This window comes from Toxotes jaculatrix, chromosome 17, assembly GCF_017976425.1.
Source record: "Toxotes jaculatrix isolate fToxJac2 chromosome 17, fToxJac2.pri, whole genome shotgun sequence".
NCBI lineage: Eukaryota > Metazoa > Chordata > Actinopteri > Toxotidae > Toxotes > Toxotes jaculatrix.
The window spans coordinates 7,466,487-7,480,368 of NC_054410.1; the positions used below are offsets into that span (position 1 = coordinate 7,466,487).

Consider the following 13,882-nt stretch of genomic DNA (forward strand, 5'->3'; position numbering starts at 1 on the left):
GCATACACGTGCATACAGGGAAGCACAAGTGGAAAATACATACACACACTCACACACACAGCTGGAACGAGTCCAGGGCAGAAAGTGTTGGAAAAATCAGGCACTCTGTGCTTCATGGGCGAGGAAGTGAGAAGCGAGTGTTAAAAGTGAGACAAAGAGAGAGAATAGGACGGAGAGAATGATGCTATAATTAGTCGTTTGTTGCTTTAACTGGCATTTAGTTTTAACTGGGCTTCTTTGTCTGTAGACACAATGGGGCTGATGTGGCATGAGTGAACTACACAGCTTAGAGGATTAAGGCTGGACTGAGGCTGTAGCGCCGCACTCACTCTCTCCGTCACGCACAACAAACAGACACTCAACTAGCCGCACAAGCACTCAGCTTCACACACTTTCTTAAACACACACACCTACAAACAAAGGCACACCCCTCTGAATACGCACACACACAGACACACACACTGCGTGTGCGCACACACACACAAACGCACCCACAGGGGGATTATCTGTGCAACAGAGTTCTGAACACCGAGAGTGAGGAGGCGTCTGAAGAACTGCACTCATCACCGAAGGATGGAGAGAGCACAGCAGAAAGAAACAAGAAAAAAATACACACACACACACACACACACACATACGTAGACACACTTCAGTGCGAGCTACCTGTGTGTTGAGCAGCATATAGAACAGCAGCTCTCCGTGTCCGTCCTGTGAGGCTGAGCTGACAGCCAGAGCAATGAGAGGGAAAGAGAGGGAAGGAGAAATAGGGGAGAGAAGAAAGAACAAAGGAGAAAGGTGAGAAGGAATGCAGAGGAATAAGGAGCCAAGGAAAAGAGAGAACAAATCAGATGGAGAGGATGAAAGCAGAGGAGAGAGGGAAGATGGAGAAAATCAAGACAGAAAAAGAGCAGGAATGAGATGGAGCAATTCACGACCTTGGCCCCCGGGGCCACCAGCCTTACATGTCCTTATTTCACAAATAGATTGTATTGATTTTATACCATTAATGTGGTAGATTTCACACTATTAGCTCCTATCTCCACCCTTTAGTGTATGAGGAACCCTGCAGGCGCTCAGCTTTGCTCAACTCGCATCTGATCTCTCCAACACGCTGCATGGACAAGCTTACAGGCGTAGAATACCTAGAGCTGTTTCTTTCATGCACCATTAAGGCAACGAAGACAGGGAGAGTGAGTGTGCATTTATGGGGGTCAGGGCATGTGTATGTGTGTGTGTGTGTGTGTGCGCGTCACATAGTAGCTGCCATCGCAAGTTTTTTTTATGTAGCACCCTTTATTGTATTTCGTGGGTCGGCGGTAAGAAGGCTGAACCAGATGCAGAATCATCCTATACATTAATATAACATGATCCCTTACAGGAGAGCTTCAACACGCAAAAACTAAGAATAAATATATTCACAACTGCCTCTACTATTGGTAGGAGATGAAAGCATAAAAAAGTACCTCCGTAAAAGATAATAATCGATAGTTGATAGAAGTTGTCTGTCCTTTTTTTTTGGCAAAAAAAAATGTCTTCACGTCCTGTTTTTTTGTCCTTTTTTGCCATTCAATTTCCTCTGAGATATACTTAAAAATCAATACAATAACCTTGGTGCCGTTGTCCGATGAAAGAAAACGTGGAGTAGGGGTCCTCGTGGCCCCATTAAGTCTAGCTGATTAAGAAATCCAAAATGCATCCATTGCCACAATGTCCCTCTGTACGTCGGCCTTCCTTTGTTTTGTCTTGCATTCAAAAAATAATAATTTCTCTATCCTTTCCTCCAGAAAACCAGAAGCTTCTCTATAATTTCACACAGCAACCAACTATTCATGGATAAGTCCCTCCTCTAGCCCTGTAAAAATTCAACAAATTAAGTTAACTGGATGAGAAGAAAATGAACTGAACTGCATACAAACAACTCCAATATTGACTGGGTATATTATTATTTTTGGCTCATCCAGGGAATGCAATTATTCGGCGGCTTTGATTGGTTTTAGTCTCAGTCGTCCATCAGCGTCCCATCCGATGGTAGTCAAACCTCTTTGTTTAGATAAATAGATCTGTATTCATAGAAAAATAAGCATTGACCACACTGCTGGCTGTTCATTGCTAAGGCACTTGGCTGTTTTCAGTAATTCTCTCCCTCTCGCTTTGTCTCTGTCGATTCTCCATCTTACGTGTCCGCCCAGCTCGCTCCACATTTTTCCGACTGTCACAGTTTATGACTCTGTGTTTGATGTTGCAAAGAGCTGGTGTGTTTCACCTCTACACAGGTCTTTTGAGATTGATAATATTAACATTAACACCCACCACCACCACCATGCTGTCTCCCGCTCATTGTGGCGCTGAGTAGACAAACAGAGCCTCGGTACTTTACGAATGTGAGGTGTAATGGAGGAAAAAATACTGTAGTAGCTGCAGCTGAAGTTTCGCCTCCAGGCAGAGATCTGGGATCAGCTAATCCTTGCCAAACCTATACGCCAGTAGTGGGGAAAATACAAAAACTGACCTCAGCTTGTCATCCAGGAATAAACATAGTGTGTAGTGTAGTCCCACTCCCCCACAGGCTCCTCTCAAAGCCACGCCAGCCTCTGTACAGGAGTCATTGTTACTGGATGATTCATCACCAGAGAGGGAGATGATGAGGAGACAAGAGAAGAGGGATAGCAGGAGGAGGAGGACTGGGAGGAGGAGTGTTAGAACTGGTAAGAACGGTCCAGCACCTCCATGTAGTCTGGTGTGGTCCTCAGTCTGGCTCTCTGCTCTCCCGCTCCCTGCTCGCTCTGGCTGCTGTTACTACCACCTGTTGTGGAACTGACAGTGGTGACCACGAGCGTTTGGTCGGGTCTGGTGTCCTGTTTGGAGTCTTGGGGGTGGGGGTAGCGGGGCGGCGGCCTTGCGTACCTGTCTGGCAGGTCTTTGAACTCCGGGGCGGGGAGTCTGAAGAAGCAGTCCACTGGTTCGACTTTAGGGGTGGGTCCTTGGCTGTCGATCACTGTGGGGCAGAGGATGCCGTTCCCGTGAAGGCCTGCAAGCGGTCCCATCGCTCCTGTAACAGTGTTGATGGGTGATGAGGACACGTCTAGAGTCCACTCCCTCTCCTTCTCTGCTGCAGAGCAGTATCCTCCCTCGCTGTCTTTGGAAGCTGCAAACGTCTGCTGCTGCCGTGGTCGCTGTTTCACCGTGGTGTCCTGATCCTCTTTGTAGATGGGGTTGCTACACATGTGCGTGGCTGCAGTTGGGTTGGGACCTTTTGAAGCAGCCTCAGGCGGCAAGATGGTGTCGTAGACGTGATTGTGTTCCGGTGGATGTAGAGGTGGCGTCTCTGGGAGGCCGTGGTGGTGATGGTGGTGGTGGTGGTGTGTCTGCTCAGTGAAGATTCCACACTCCATCTGGATGCCGGCCAAGTCTACCTCTCCCTGGCGACGGAACGGCAGCTTGTCCCTCCTCCTCAGGGCGTAGGCGATTAGTGCCGCTGCCGCGAAGAATGCTGAGACAAACAACACCAGCAGGCTGAGCACCAACACCGACAGAGGGATTGAATCCTTCCCAGGAGGGATCAGGGGGCCCTGCCCTGAGCCGGGGTAGCCAACCGATACACCTCTGTCTGCAGCTGTGGAGGTGGCTGTCTGCTCCTCCTGCTCCTGGTCCTCCTGGGGCTCCAGCTCAGGACAGAGCAGCTCCATGGAGAGGGAGCGCAGGTCTACACCCTTGGTCTTTTCCGGGGAATGGCAGACCACCTCTCCCACCACCACCACCGCACTCAGCCCCTCCAGCCAACGCTTCAGTGGAGCTGCTTCACAGTTGCACTCCCATGGGTTCTGCTGCAGGTCCACCTGGAGAAATACACACACCACAGAGCACTGTCATTGTGTAATAGTACACTAATTGCATGCAATGCTAATTCTTGAATCACTTTGTGTAATATAAACAAAATTGATATTAAATTGATAATACTGCTGACATCCTATATATTTGTAACTTGGTAAATGTCTGTTGTGTTGAAGAATAAGCCAGCGGCTAGCACTCTAATAAGATGACAACATGAAAAATGATGTTTTCTCTGCTACCTTTGCCTTTCACCAGCAAGAATATATGGAAAATTAGTTTTCCAGCATTTGCATAATGGAATGCAGCTCTCCACGATGGCCAGTGTCTCTAAATGATTTTTTGAAATATGCAAGGGTTGAATAACACTGATTAATGTAAATAATGTCATTATAGGGTCATCAAAAAAATGAAGGGCTTACATTTACTGAATGGCTGTGCACAGAAGTGATATATTCTCAGTAATAGACAACGATCTACAGTGACCAGTTCAAATTATACCACCCATAAGTGCTCTCTTAAAAAGCTGTTCACACGTGTACTACAGCAGGTTATGGGGATATTTTAGTTTACAATAAAGACCACTCAGAGTTTACATAAGTGATTATTCACACTTACTTACACTTATTCACTCACAGGCAGGTTTTGTGCGACAAGCATGTGAGAGTATCACAGCACTTTGTTTTTAACAATAGACTGGATGTGATGCAACTCTCCATTGTGCTATAATCCAATAGGTATGTGCATAAATCCATTTTCTCATCGCCAGCTATTGATTGCGTGTCCTAAAACAAACTCAAATATTCACTTTGCCACACTTTGAAAAGGCTAAAGCAGATTATGCACAAAGGGAATCACTTACAACACGTCGTACTGTCTGCAGAACTGATCTCTTCCATATCTTTAGCAATGACTTTGGCAATGAAAGCTGATATTCTCTCTGTCACTCTTCCAAGGAGCTTGCACAAATGTTGTCATGCTAATTTGGTTAGACCATCTCCCTGGCTTGCAGGAATAGATGGATGCATTTTGAGATGATTCAGCATTGCTGATGTGGGAGCTATAGTACGACTACATCCCCATGCCACACACTGAACAACAGGATGCTCCCTCACTTTATTGAAGTTAGCCCACTGTGGGCTTTTGTGTGGCTTTGATAAGGACATAATTGCGACTGGAGGGCGAGTAGAAACAACACTCAGCTGCAGTTTTAACTCAGTTTGAACACTTCCACTATATTAAAGGTCCACTGAAAAGTGTAGCTTTGCAAGTCTTCGTATTATTGTGACACATCTGGGCTGTAATGTAGCATGAATGAACATTGAAAAAAAAAAGCATTTTTAAAGAAACGCTATGACCAAAATGTCAGCTCGTTTTGCAGTTTCATCACTTCCACTTCTGCAATCTTACATCTGGTTGAAATTCTTGAAGCATTTTATTCCCAGGTACTGTTTGCTTTTATACTGATCCCAAGAGCTCTATCCCCTTCTCTTTTGCAAGCATCTGTCCAATATGTCCAACACAGTTTACAATTTATACGCCTGGTCACCTAGTGTGTGATTTGCTGTCAACTTGTCAATCAAAACTGTGTCGTGAAAGAAAATTTAGACCCTCAGTTGGCCTGACAGGTGCTGGTTGCAGCGGAAATGCAAGCCAATGAAACCATTATATATTTCTTATAATGAGACTTTTAGTAAACTTATTTCCCTTACAAAGTCAAATACAGTATGATAATGGTGACGGCTGGAAAAACAAGCCATCGGAGTCTTTGAATGTTTTAGATCTGAGTGCAGCATTCTCTGTTTTGATGCTGTATATTCAGACAGAAATTCATGAAAAACGCACAAAAAAACCCTCTTTTGTCAGAAAATATATTTAGCCTGACTTAAATGATGACTTCAATTTTAGATTAAACTGTCAAGCTTCAGCCACAGAAGAGTAAATTTGCTCTTGTGGGTTTTTATCATTATGACAGAGATCAAAGATCAAGCAATAATTGTCCAAAATTTACTTGGGAGCTATGAAGAAAATCCCATCAAGGGAGAAATTCATGATGTTCTCAATGAGCCATGTGCCTTATAATTGATCATTTTGCCCAAACAGCAATATCCTGTCAGTCATTAGAATTCTTCGAGTTCGTTCACAAAAATATAGTCAATATAAGCAGGTTTTTGGAGGTTCTGGTGCAGGGATTTTGCTGTAGTCTCTGGTGACGAGACGCCCCTGAGCGTCAGCTTGCCAAGTCTTCTCCATACTGATGAATGTGTTTCATTGTCTTTTGAATAATACACAGAGCAAAAAATGAAAAGAGAGCATCTGAAGAAGAATCTGCAGTATGCGCAACATTTTGTTTTTCTGAAAAACGTGTATATTGGAAAACTGCCTTCATGGTTATAATATATGTGAGATGCTATACATACAAAGCCAGGGAAATGCATCAAAGCAAATTCAATCATGGATAATCTTACACCGTTATATTTTATCAGTCTGTGATGTTGGGCTCCCTTTGTCTGCCTTCAACAACCCCTTGAGAAGGGGCATGAACTTGTTCTATCCAGCGGTTTATGTTTCACGTAGGTGGGGAGAAAGGAGAGAGCTGTAGTAATAGCGAAGAGCAAAGAGCAAAAGTTTCTGGTCCATTGAAGCTACTGTTAGTGGAGAAATTGGCATCACTGCCTCTGTGTGATAGCTGAACATCAGTGCAACATGGGGAGTCTAGAAAGAAGCCCTTGATCTTTTATTCTGAGGGAAAACAAACACTGACTTTTAATGCTGCTGTATTAGATATCTGGATTTTTTTTTATGTTCAAAATGTACCACAAACTGCTATGGAAGTACATAGACATGATATGATGAGTATATTTGACTTGTTACCTGCACAAGAATGCAATACTAAAGCTATGAATAGGTGGTTGCTATGTGAATACTAAACCTCCCGGTGAACAAAATGCATCCAGAAATGGAGGTTTCCTATAATCTTTTTAAACAATTTGGCCATTTTTTTAAAAATCATACACGCACTGGAAAAAACATTTAAATGGAATTTACTTTTCACAGTTTCTATGGGATATATACAGTCGACCAATACACAAATATTATAGTTGGCTCTCCATATATAACCATATATCCAACTTTAGTGGTTCACACACTTGAAAATGCAATTAACTTTCAAGTCTGAGTGTGAATACTTCAGTAAATATTAGAACATACTCATATTGAAAGAATACTGCAGTAATAAATCTAATACTAATTATGTCATGCCATATCACCCAGCCCTACAGTTAACTGAACAGAAGTGGTTATTAACACTAAATTACTCCTCTCTTTCAGTAGTGAGAAAATCCTGCCTTTAATTTGCAAGAAAAAAAAATATCTTACAGTGCAGTGGCAGGAGTTAAACTGGCTTTATTGACATTTAATGCCAAATCAGAAATACTCAGACAGTGAATGAGACTACAGTCTATTTTCTTCCCTAAAATAGGAACTATGTTCGTATGTTTGCCAGGGGAGTGGTCAAACTCCACGACTGCGTGTCACTTCTAGAGAATTTTATTGAGATGCTTTATTTATGTTTAAAACACCTGTGGCGGTTGTATTTTTGCTGTGCTGCAAGTTCATTTGACTGTCCTAGCTACTGGCTAGCTGTTAGCCAATTAGCACCACTAACCACAACACTGCTAACCCTAAATGTTAGCTTTAGATGTAAAACTCCTTTGCTAGTCTGATAACAAAAAGCTGAGTTTTAAAATTCAGTTTGTAATTAGCAAATAACTTCACTAAACAATGCAGGATTGGTTTGTTGAGGTTTGTCAAAGTGCAGTGTCACAGACTACAAAACTAGGCCTATTCAAGCACTGTTTTCAAGTTTAATAGCTCAGTAGCCAGCTACTTATAACAGTTATCCCACTGATTGTTTCTGTAGCTTTCATGTCTTTCAAAAAACTTTTAACTAGGACGTAACCCACTGTGTATCATGGCTGAGCTAAACAGACCACGGCTAAAAGCTAATGACTCTGTCAGTCATGTGCTAATTCACAGGTTATCACCCATAAAACATGTTTAAAACTTTGTTTTGCTTGGATTAAACATGAGATTTAACATGTTATGAGCTTTAGAGGTGGTGTAGGTGGATTTTGTCTCCTTTCGACAGGTTAACAGTTTCCCTCATCTCTGTCTTTATGCTAAGCTAAGCTAACCGGCTGGTGACTCTTAAAATATTTATTCGTACATGCATTGACCACCCCTGAGAAATATACTCTGAATCAAACCGTAGTACTCACAGGGTGATGAAATACTAACACAGAGTCAAGTAAAAACTGACAATCAGGTGTAACTATGTTGGGCTTTTTAAATGTAATGGTTTCCTGTCAAACCAGTCCCTGGTGAGTACTGTACTGTTTTCATCAATCTTTCCTGAGTGTGCATTGTTTTTCTATCTGACATCACTCAAGGTGAAACGTTCCTGTGGGCAAAACTCTTCACTGCAGTTGGCAATAATGAGCGACTGCTGCTTTTTTGCTTTTACTGAGAAAGACATATGTATCCCTGACCTGTACATATTTCTGGCATTCACTCAGATGCTGATTCACCCAACTTAATTTTAGAGTAATTTTTTTAAGGTTGCTATTCATTAACAGTTATCAAATTACAGACACTATAGCAGTTTTAATTTTCTCTTTAATGTGTCACCAGTGGATTTTTTTTTTTTTTAATAACAGAGACATCAAGAAGCTATTTTTCAAAAATATCAGTCATGTAAGTGGGTGTAACTGTATAATCCTGTCCTTGATGGTGACAGTGACTCTAAGTTATACATGCTGCTGCTTTATGATTTTAAAAATGGACTGCTTTTTACAGCAGCTGCGAGCTTCATCCTGCTTCCATCTGTGTTACCCTTTGATTTTACTGTGCAAACTCTGGCTCCAAAAACACATGCCAGCGCCCAGAAATCCCACTTCCCAAGCCTCAAACAGGCCAGCAGCAAGTCAACAGGTGATATCATTGTCACATTATTTTCTGCAGTCCACGGGCAGCGCTAATGTGGCTTTGTCAGAGTAATAACAACCTTGGTAAATGAATGAATTCAATTACTGTGCCACAGATTTTGAGCACTACAATGGTGATACCGCTGGGCTTTATGAGTATGGCCCACAGTGTGCTTCCATTTGGTGAATGCTTTAATGCTCTTGGACATCAGAGGCGTATAACAGCACAAAAACATAATACACTTCTACATGGTTCCTCTAGCTCCATAAACCGCTGTCGTCCTTCCCTTGAGCAAACATTTAGAAACAGCCTCTGAACTGCCAGCCTCACCCACTCTACCTAGGATCAGGAATTTTTCATGGAGCAAAGTGAAACGGAAATTCACAATGACATTCAGGCTAATCCACACCCACCTTACCCCATTCTACTCTGGCTGTCTAAGAAAAGCCTGGTACACTAAATTTGCTGAAGTGAGAGGAGGCAGGATGAAAAAAAAAATTAATACCTTGGGTTCGGTCCTTATCGGTGCATTGTGTACAGCAACCAGCCACCATAATGCCGCAGTCAAATGTGCACGGTAAGGCCAAGCACAAAGTGAATTTAACACATACTGTAGTTTATACAGACTATTTACAAAGAGATGTGTTAATTACAAGCATGCTCAAAAACTTAAGGGGTTCAAGCTTTCTCCAGTTTAGCTGCTGATTTATTAAGACCACTTATGCAAATTGAGTCAATTGCAATTTTCCAATTAGAATACCTGAGGCACAATCATAGTCCCACATGCCACAGCAGAGCTCTCAAAACAACAGAAGACACAGATGATGGAGAAAACTGCAGCTGTGCCAGAGGCCAGGAGATCAGGGGCTGCCAGAAGTTTTAAATGCGGGTTTTGCTTGATCCAAGATTTCAGCTTGTCTTGTTTATTTCATCAAGCTGTGATAATATAATGTGTCTTGGCAATGACATTTAAAATAAATATATTCTGTATAATTATGGCCATTTTCATTTAGTAAATCAACGGGGGTGATCCGATTCAATAATCTCAATTTTTCACCCAGCCACTGTCACTCAACAAAATGCATGTTATTTGGCCTGAATTTGCTAAAAGCCTCGTGCCAGGTATCTGACTCATTTACACACGTACAGGTTAGAGGATCAGTCATTTTTTTTCAAGCATCCAGCCACCATGAAACCACCTCAATTACTGAGTAAATACAGTTTTGGGTTTGTACCAACCTGCACCAGTCCCGTGAGATGCTCCAACACACCCTCCATAGGAAGCTGCAGGAGGTGGTTGTTTCTCAGATTGAGACGAGCCAGATTAACTCCTGAAAACACGCCGAGAGGGAGGCTCCGCAGCAGGTTGGCATTAAGAAACAACAGCTGGAGGGAAGGCATGGAGTCCAACGTCCCAGGATCTACCTCACGGATCTCATTGTACTCAAAATAAAGGTACCTAAAATTAAAAGGAGAGTGCAGTGTTGCAGCATTTATATGCTTAGAAACTGAAGAAAGACTATGGAAACAGGAGGATAAATGGGACATTGTTATTTTAAAAGAAACTATCATTGTATCTCAGTCCTTAGTGATATCTGACAGCATACATGAAATACATGAAATGTAATAACATTACAAGCCAGAAAGGTCAACTGTTTATCTGTCTTTGTCTTACCTTGGTGTAAAAACATTATTTTTGATTCTTGATTAGAGCACAGTAGGAATTTTTAAATCAATTTATTTTGAAGTATTCTGTAGGTAATTTACCTCTCCTGCACCACAGCATGATAATTACATCAATGAATATTTATGTAAAGAAGTCATAACAGAAATCTGATTTAATCTGCACCTTCCCTGTTCACGGCTGATTAGCTGATCAGGATCAAATGATTTTGTGTAATTTTACCCTGATGACTACTTACATTCGCCTTGGCATGACTGATCATCATGTTATATTTAAGAGACTTTGAATTTTTAAAGTTTTTTTTTCAATAATATAAATCAGTGGAGACTTCTCCTTGCATGCTAGTCATCCAATATACCTTCATTGCTGAAATAAGTAATAGATCCGGTATGGTTAAATGGCTTATTGCGCTCACTCGCCCCAGAGTCACTTACAGAGGCTAACAAGAGGTTAAGAGGCAAACTTTTTGAATGTCCTGAGAGGATCTTTATTATTGATTAACAGCCAAATTAATAGATTATATATAGATATAATGGAGCTGAAAACTAAAGGCTAAATTATGTTCTGAATATGAGGGTATTGTGGCACAAACCTTTTCATTCTATATATAGCAGAGCATGAAAGCTGACCTGTTGTCTTAAACAAACTCCACATTAGATTCACTGAATAAATATAGCAACTGACTAGATATTTGCTTTATACTTTATTTGCAAAGGAATTATCTTTGTAAGCTTAATCTGACAATGATACACATGCATCATTCTGATGACTCGTTTTTATAATAAGCCTTTTTCCAAAAAGCAAATTCCTGGCACCATCCAGACGCCTTGCTGCCTTATCAACACCTCTGTATGCAAATACAAAAAACATTAATTTTCACGTTGTCACTCATACCAGGCTCACACCTCAACTGAAGCATGCCATCAGGCAGTGTGACTAACAAATGACAATCCTGGAAGAGAAGGGGCATCTTTCATTTCAATCAAACTCCGGCATAATGGTAATCAAAATGTTCTGCTCTGTGCTATGCCGGTATTACAGTGAAATTAATTTCCACATACTTATAAGGAAATGTCTAAATACCTAAGCTGACGTGGTTTCGGTTTATGAATTTGTTTGAAGTGCGGTGAAGGCAAAGTGCTTGAAATGCTGAGAGTGATCCAAAAGCAAAATCCTACCTCAGATTCTGCAACCCCAGGAACACATGGGGGCTGAGCCTCTCCAGGTTGTTCCCATTCAGGTAGAGGCTTCTCAAGCTCGTCAGGGTGGAGAAGGCCCCTTCCTGGAGGTAGGAGATGCGGTTGTTCCCCAGGTGAAGAAGGTCCAGACTGGAGAAATTCCAGAAGTCTGTGCGGTAGATCCTCTGGATTAAATTTCCACTCAGGTACAGCTTGCGGCCGTTAAGGGGCCGAGGTGTGAGCTGGGACACGTTGAGGAAGCCGTTCTCCTTGCAGTTGACGGTCAGGCCAAGGTCTGTGATGTGCAGGTTGCAAGTGCAGCCCAGGGGACAGATGATAGGGATGGGGGGCCGTGTTTGGTAGCCAGCCACGGGGGGGTTCTGGTTGGGCATCAGACTGCGAGGTGTGGGGGATATTCTGGAAGGTCGAGGCCTTTTAGTCGGCCTTGGGTGCTTCTCTCTGTCCTTACGCTCCGCTGAGGAAGAGGATGACGAAGTGGAGGAGGTATGAGTGTTCTGGCGTGAGCCATGCACCATAGAGGAGGGCTTAGTTGGCCTGACTCTCCCATGATGTGAGTTGGGTTTAGAGTTAGGGGGCAGATGTTGGGGCTGCGATCCTGTGGATGGCCCACCCCCCTCTCCTTGTAGGTCTTTATCCGGCAGGTCAGCACACAGCTCCTTGCGGGGGATTTCCCTCAGGTCCTTGCCGTGAAGGTGGAAGGGATATTCGCAGGTAACATCCCCGACTACAGCCGTGTAGGGGATCTGACCAAGCCACTGCTGTAGTTGCAATGCCTCGCAGCCACAGTTCCAAGGATTCTCCTCCAGCTGTAGCTCCATCAGGGAGCGACCAACGTACTCCAGGGTCCCAGCATATGCCAGGCTCTTCAGACGGTTTCCCCGCAGGTCCAGATGAGTCAGAGACACAGATCTGATGCAGGAGGAGGAGGAGGAAGAGAGGGATAGGTAGTTAGGTTGGATGAAAGGACAATATGATAGTAAAAGAAAACGTAGGTTCACACATTCTGTTGCTAAGAAATTTGCTTTTTATCTGATGATTAATTCATCTTGTATGATATGAAACAATATGTCACAGAAACATTAATAAACAGTACAAACCGGCTAATTGTGTCTGACACCGATTTTTCTACAGTCCCGGCATTATTCAAAAGATTTTCAGTACAATAATCGGAATGTAACCTGAACAGATGAGCAGGCAAGACAGGGATCAGGTTGTCATTGAGGATGAGAACCCGGAGCTTGTAGAGGAACCTCAGAGCACCGCTGTCGATTCGTTTGATCACGTTGTAGTCGGCCTGCAGGTAGGAAAGAGAAATGATGAACATGTAATTGCAGCAGTTGAAAAACAGATTGAACTGGAAGCTGAGACCCTCTCCACTTGAAAATGCACAGAGATCTTGAGAAGATTCTTTCACTCAGACCACCCGCTAACCACTGACTATTTCTGTCACTGCTACCCATTGTAATCTTGTGCAACTTTGTCAATAATCCTGTCAATCATGGATAATCAACACGGATTATTGTCTCAAGCCTACCTGGAGATATTCCAGAGCCTCTAAGCCAGCGAAGGTGTCATTCCTGAAGACCTCCAGCTTGTTCTCGTGGAGGTACAGACGTCTGAGTTTGGCCAGCCCATGGAAAGCTCCCACTCGGATGTCCTGGAGTGCATTGTTGCCAAGGTTTATCGACACAGCGTTGCCAAGGTGCTGAAACCCGTTGCTATAGAGACGCCTAAGAGAGTTCCTCTGGAGGTTGAGTTTGAAAGGGCGAACCCACGACTGTGACACCTGAGTGATTAATTAGAGGTCTGACTAGTTATCTTATTAATTACATGAATTTAACAGTTAAAAACACCCATAAGCCACGTTATACACAGGATATTAGACTTGGAGATACGGTATGTTAATGAGGTAAACGACAGCGCAATAAATTGCCGTGCAGTTCCACGTGCAGATAAATTAGAGCGATACCTGACTGACATTAGTGAAGCCCCGCCCATCACAGTGCACATGCAGCACTCCTTCTTTGACCTCGCACGTGCACGGCTCGAAGCACGGCTCGTCCACTTCCTCCTCGGAGTTGTCCACTAGAGGGGTGTGTGTGGAGGTGGGGGTAGGGGTGGGGGTGTGTGACGCCCGGGACAGACACACACACCCCAGGGCCACTACCAGAGTGACCCACTGCAT

General features: G+C 43.1%; 1 protein-coding gene across 1 annotated transcript; it reads right to left on the minus strand.

Moving 5' to 3' along the window:
• Positions 1-2,696: 2,696 nt before the first annotated feature.
• Positions 2,697-13,882, minus strand: LOC121197292 (SLIT and NTRK-like protein 3). Its single transcript, XM_041060841.1, has 6 exons — positions 13,667-13,882; positions 13,232-13,483; positions 12,876-12,991; positions 11,677-12,606; positions 10,054-10,273; positions 2,697-3,836 (listed from the first exon to the last, which is right to left on the minus strand). The coding sequence occupies exons 1-6, from the start codon at positions 13,880-13,882 to the stop codon at positions 2,697-2,699; spliced, it is 2,874 nt and encodes a 957-aa protein (XP_040916775.1).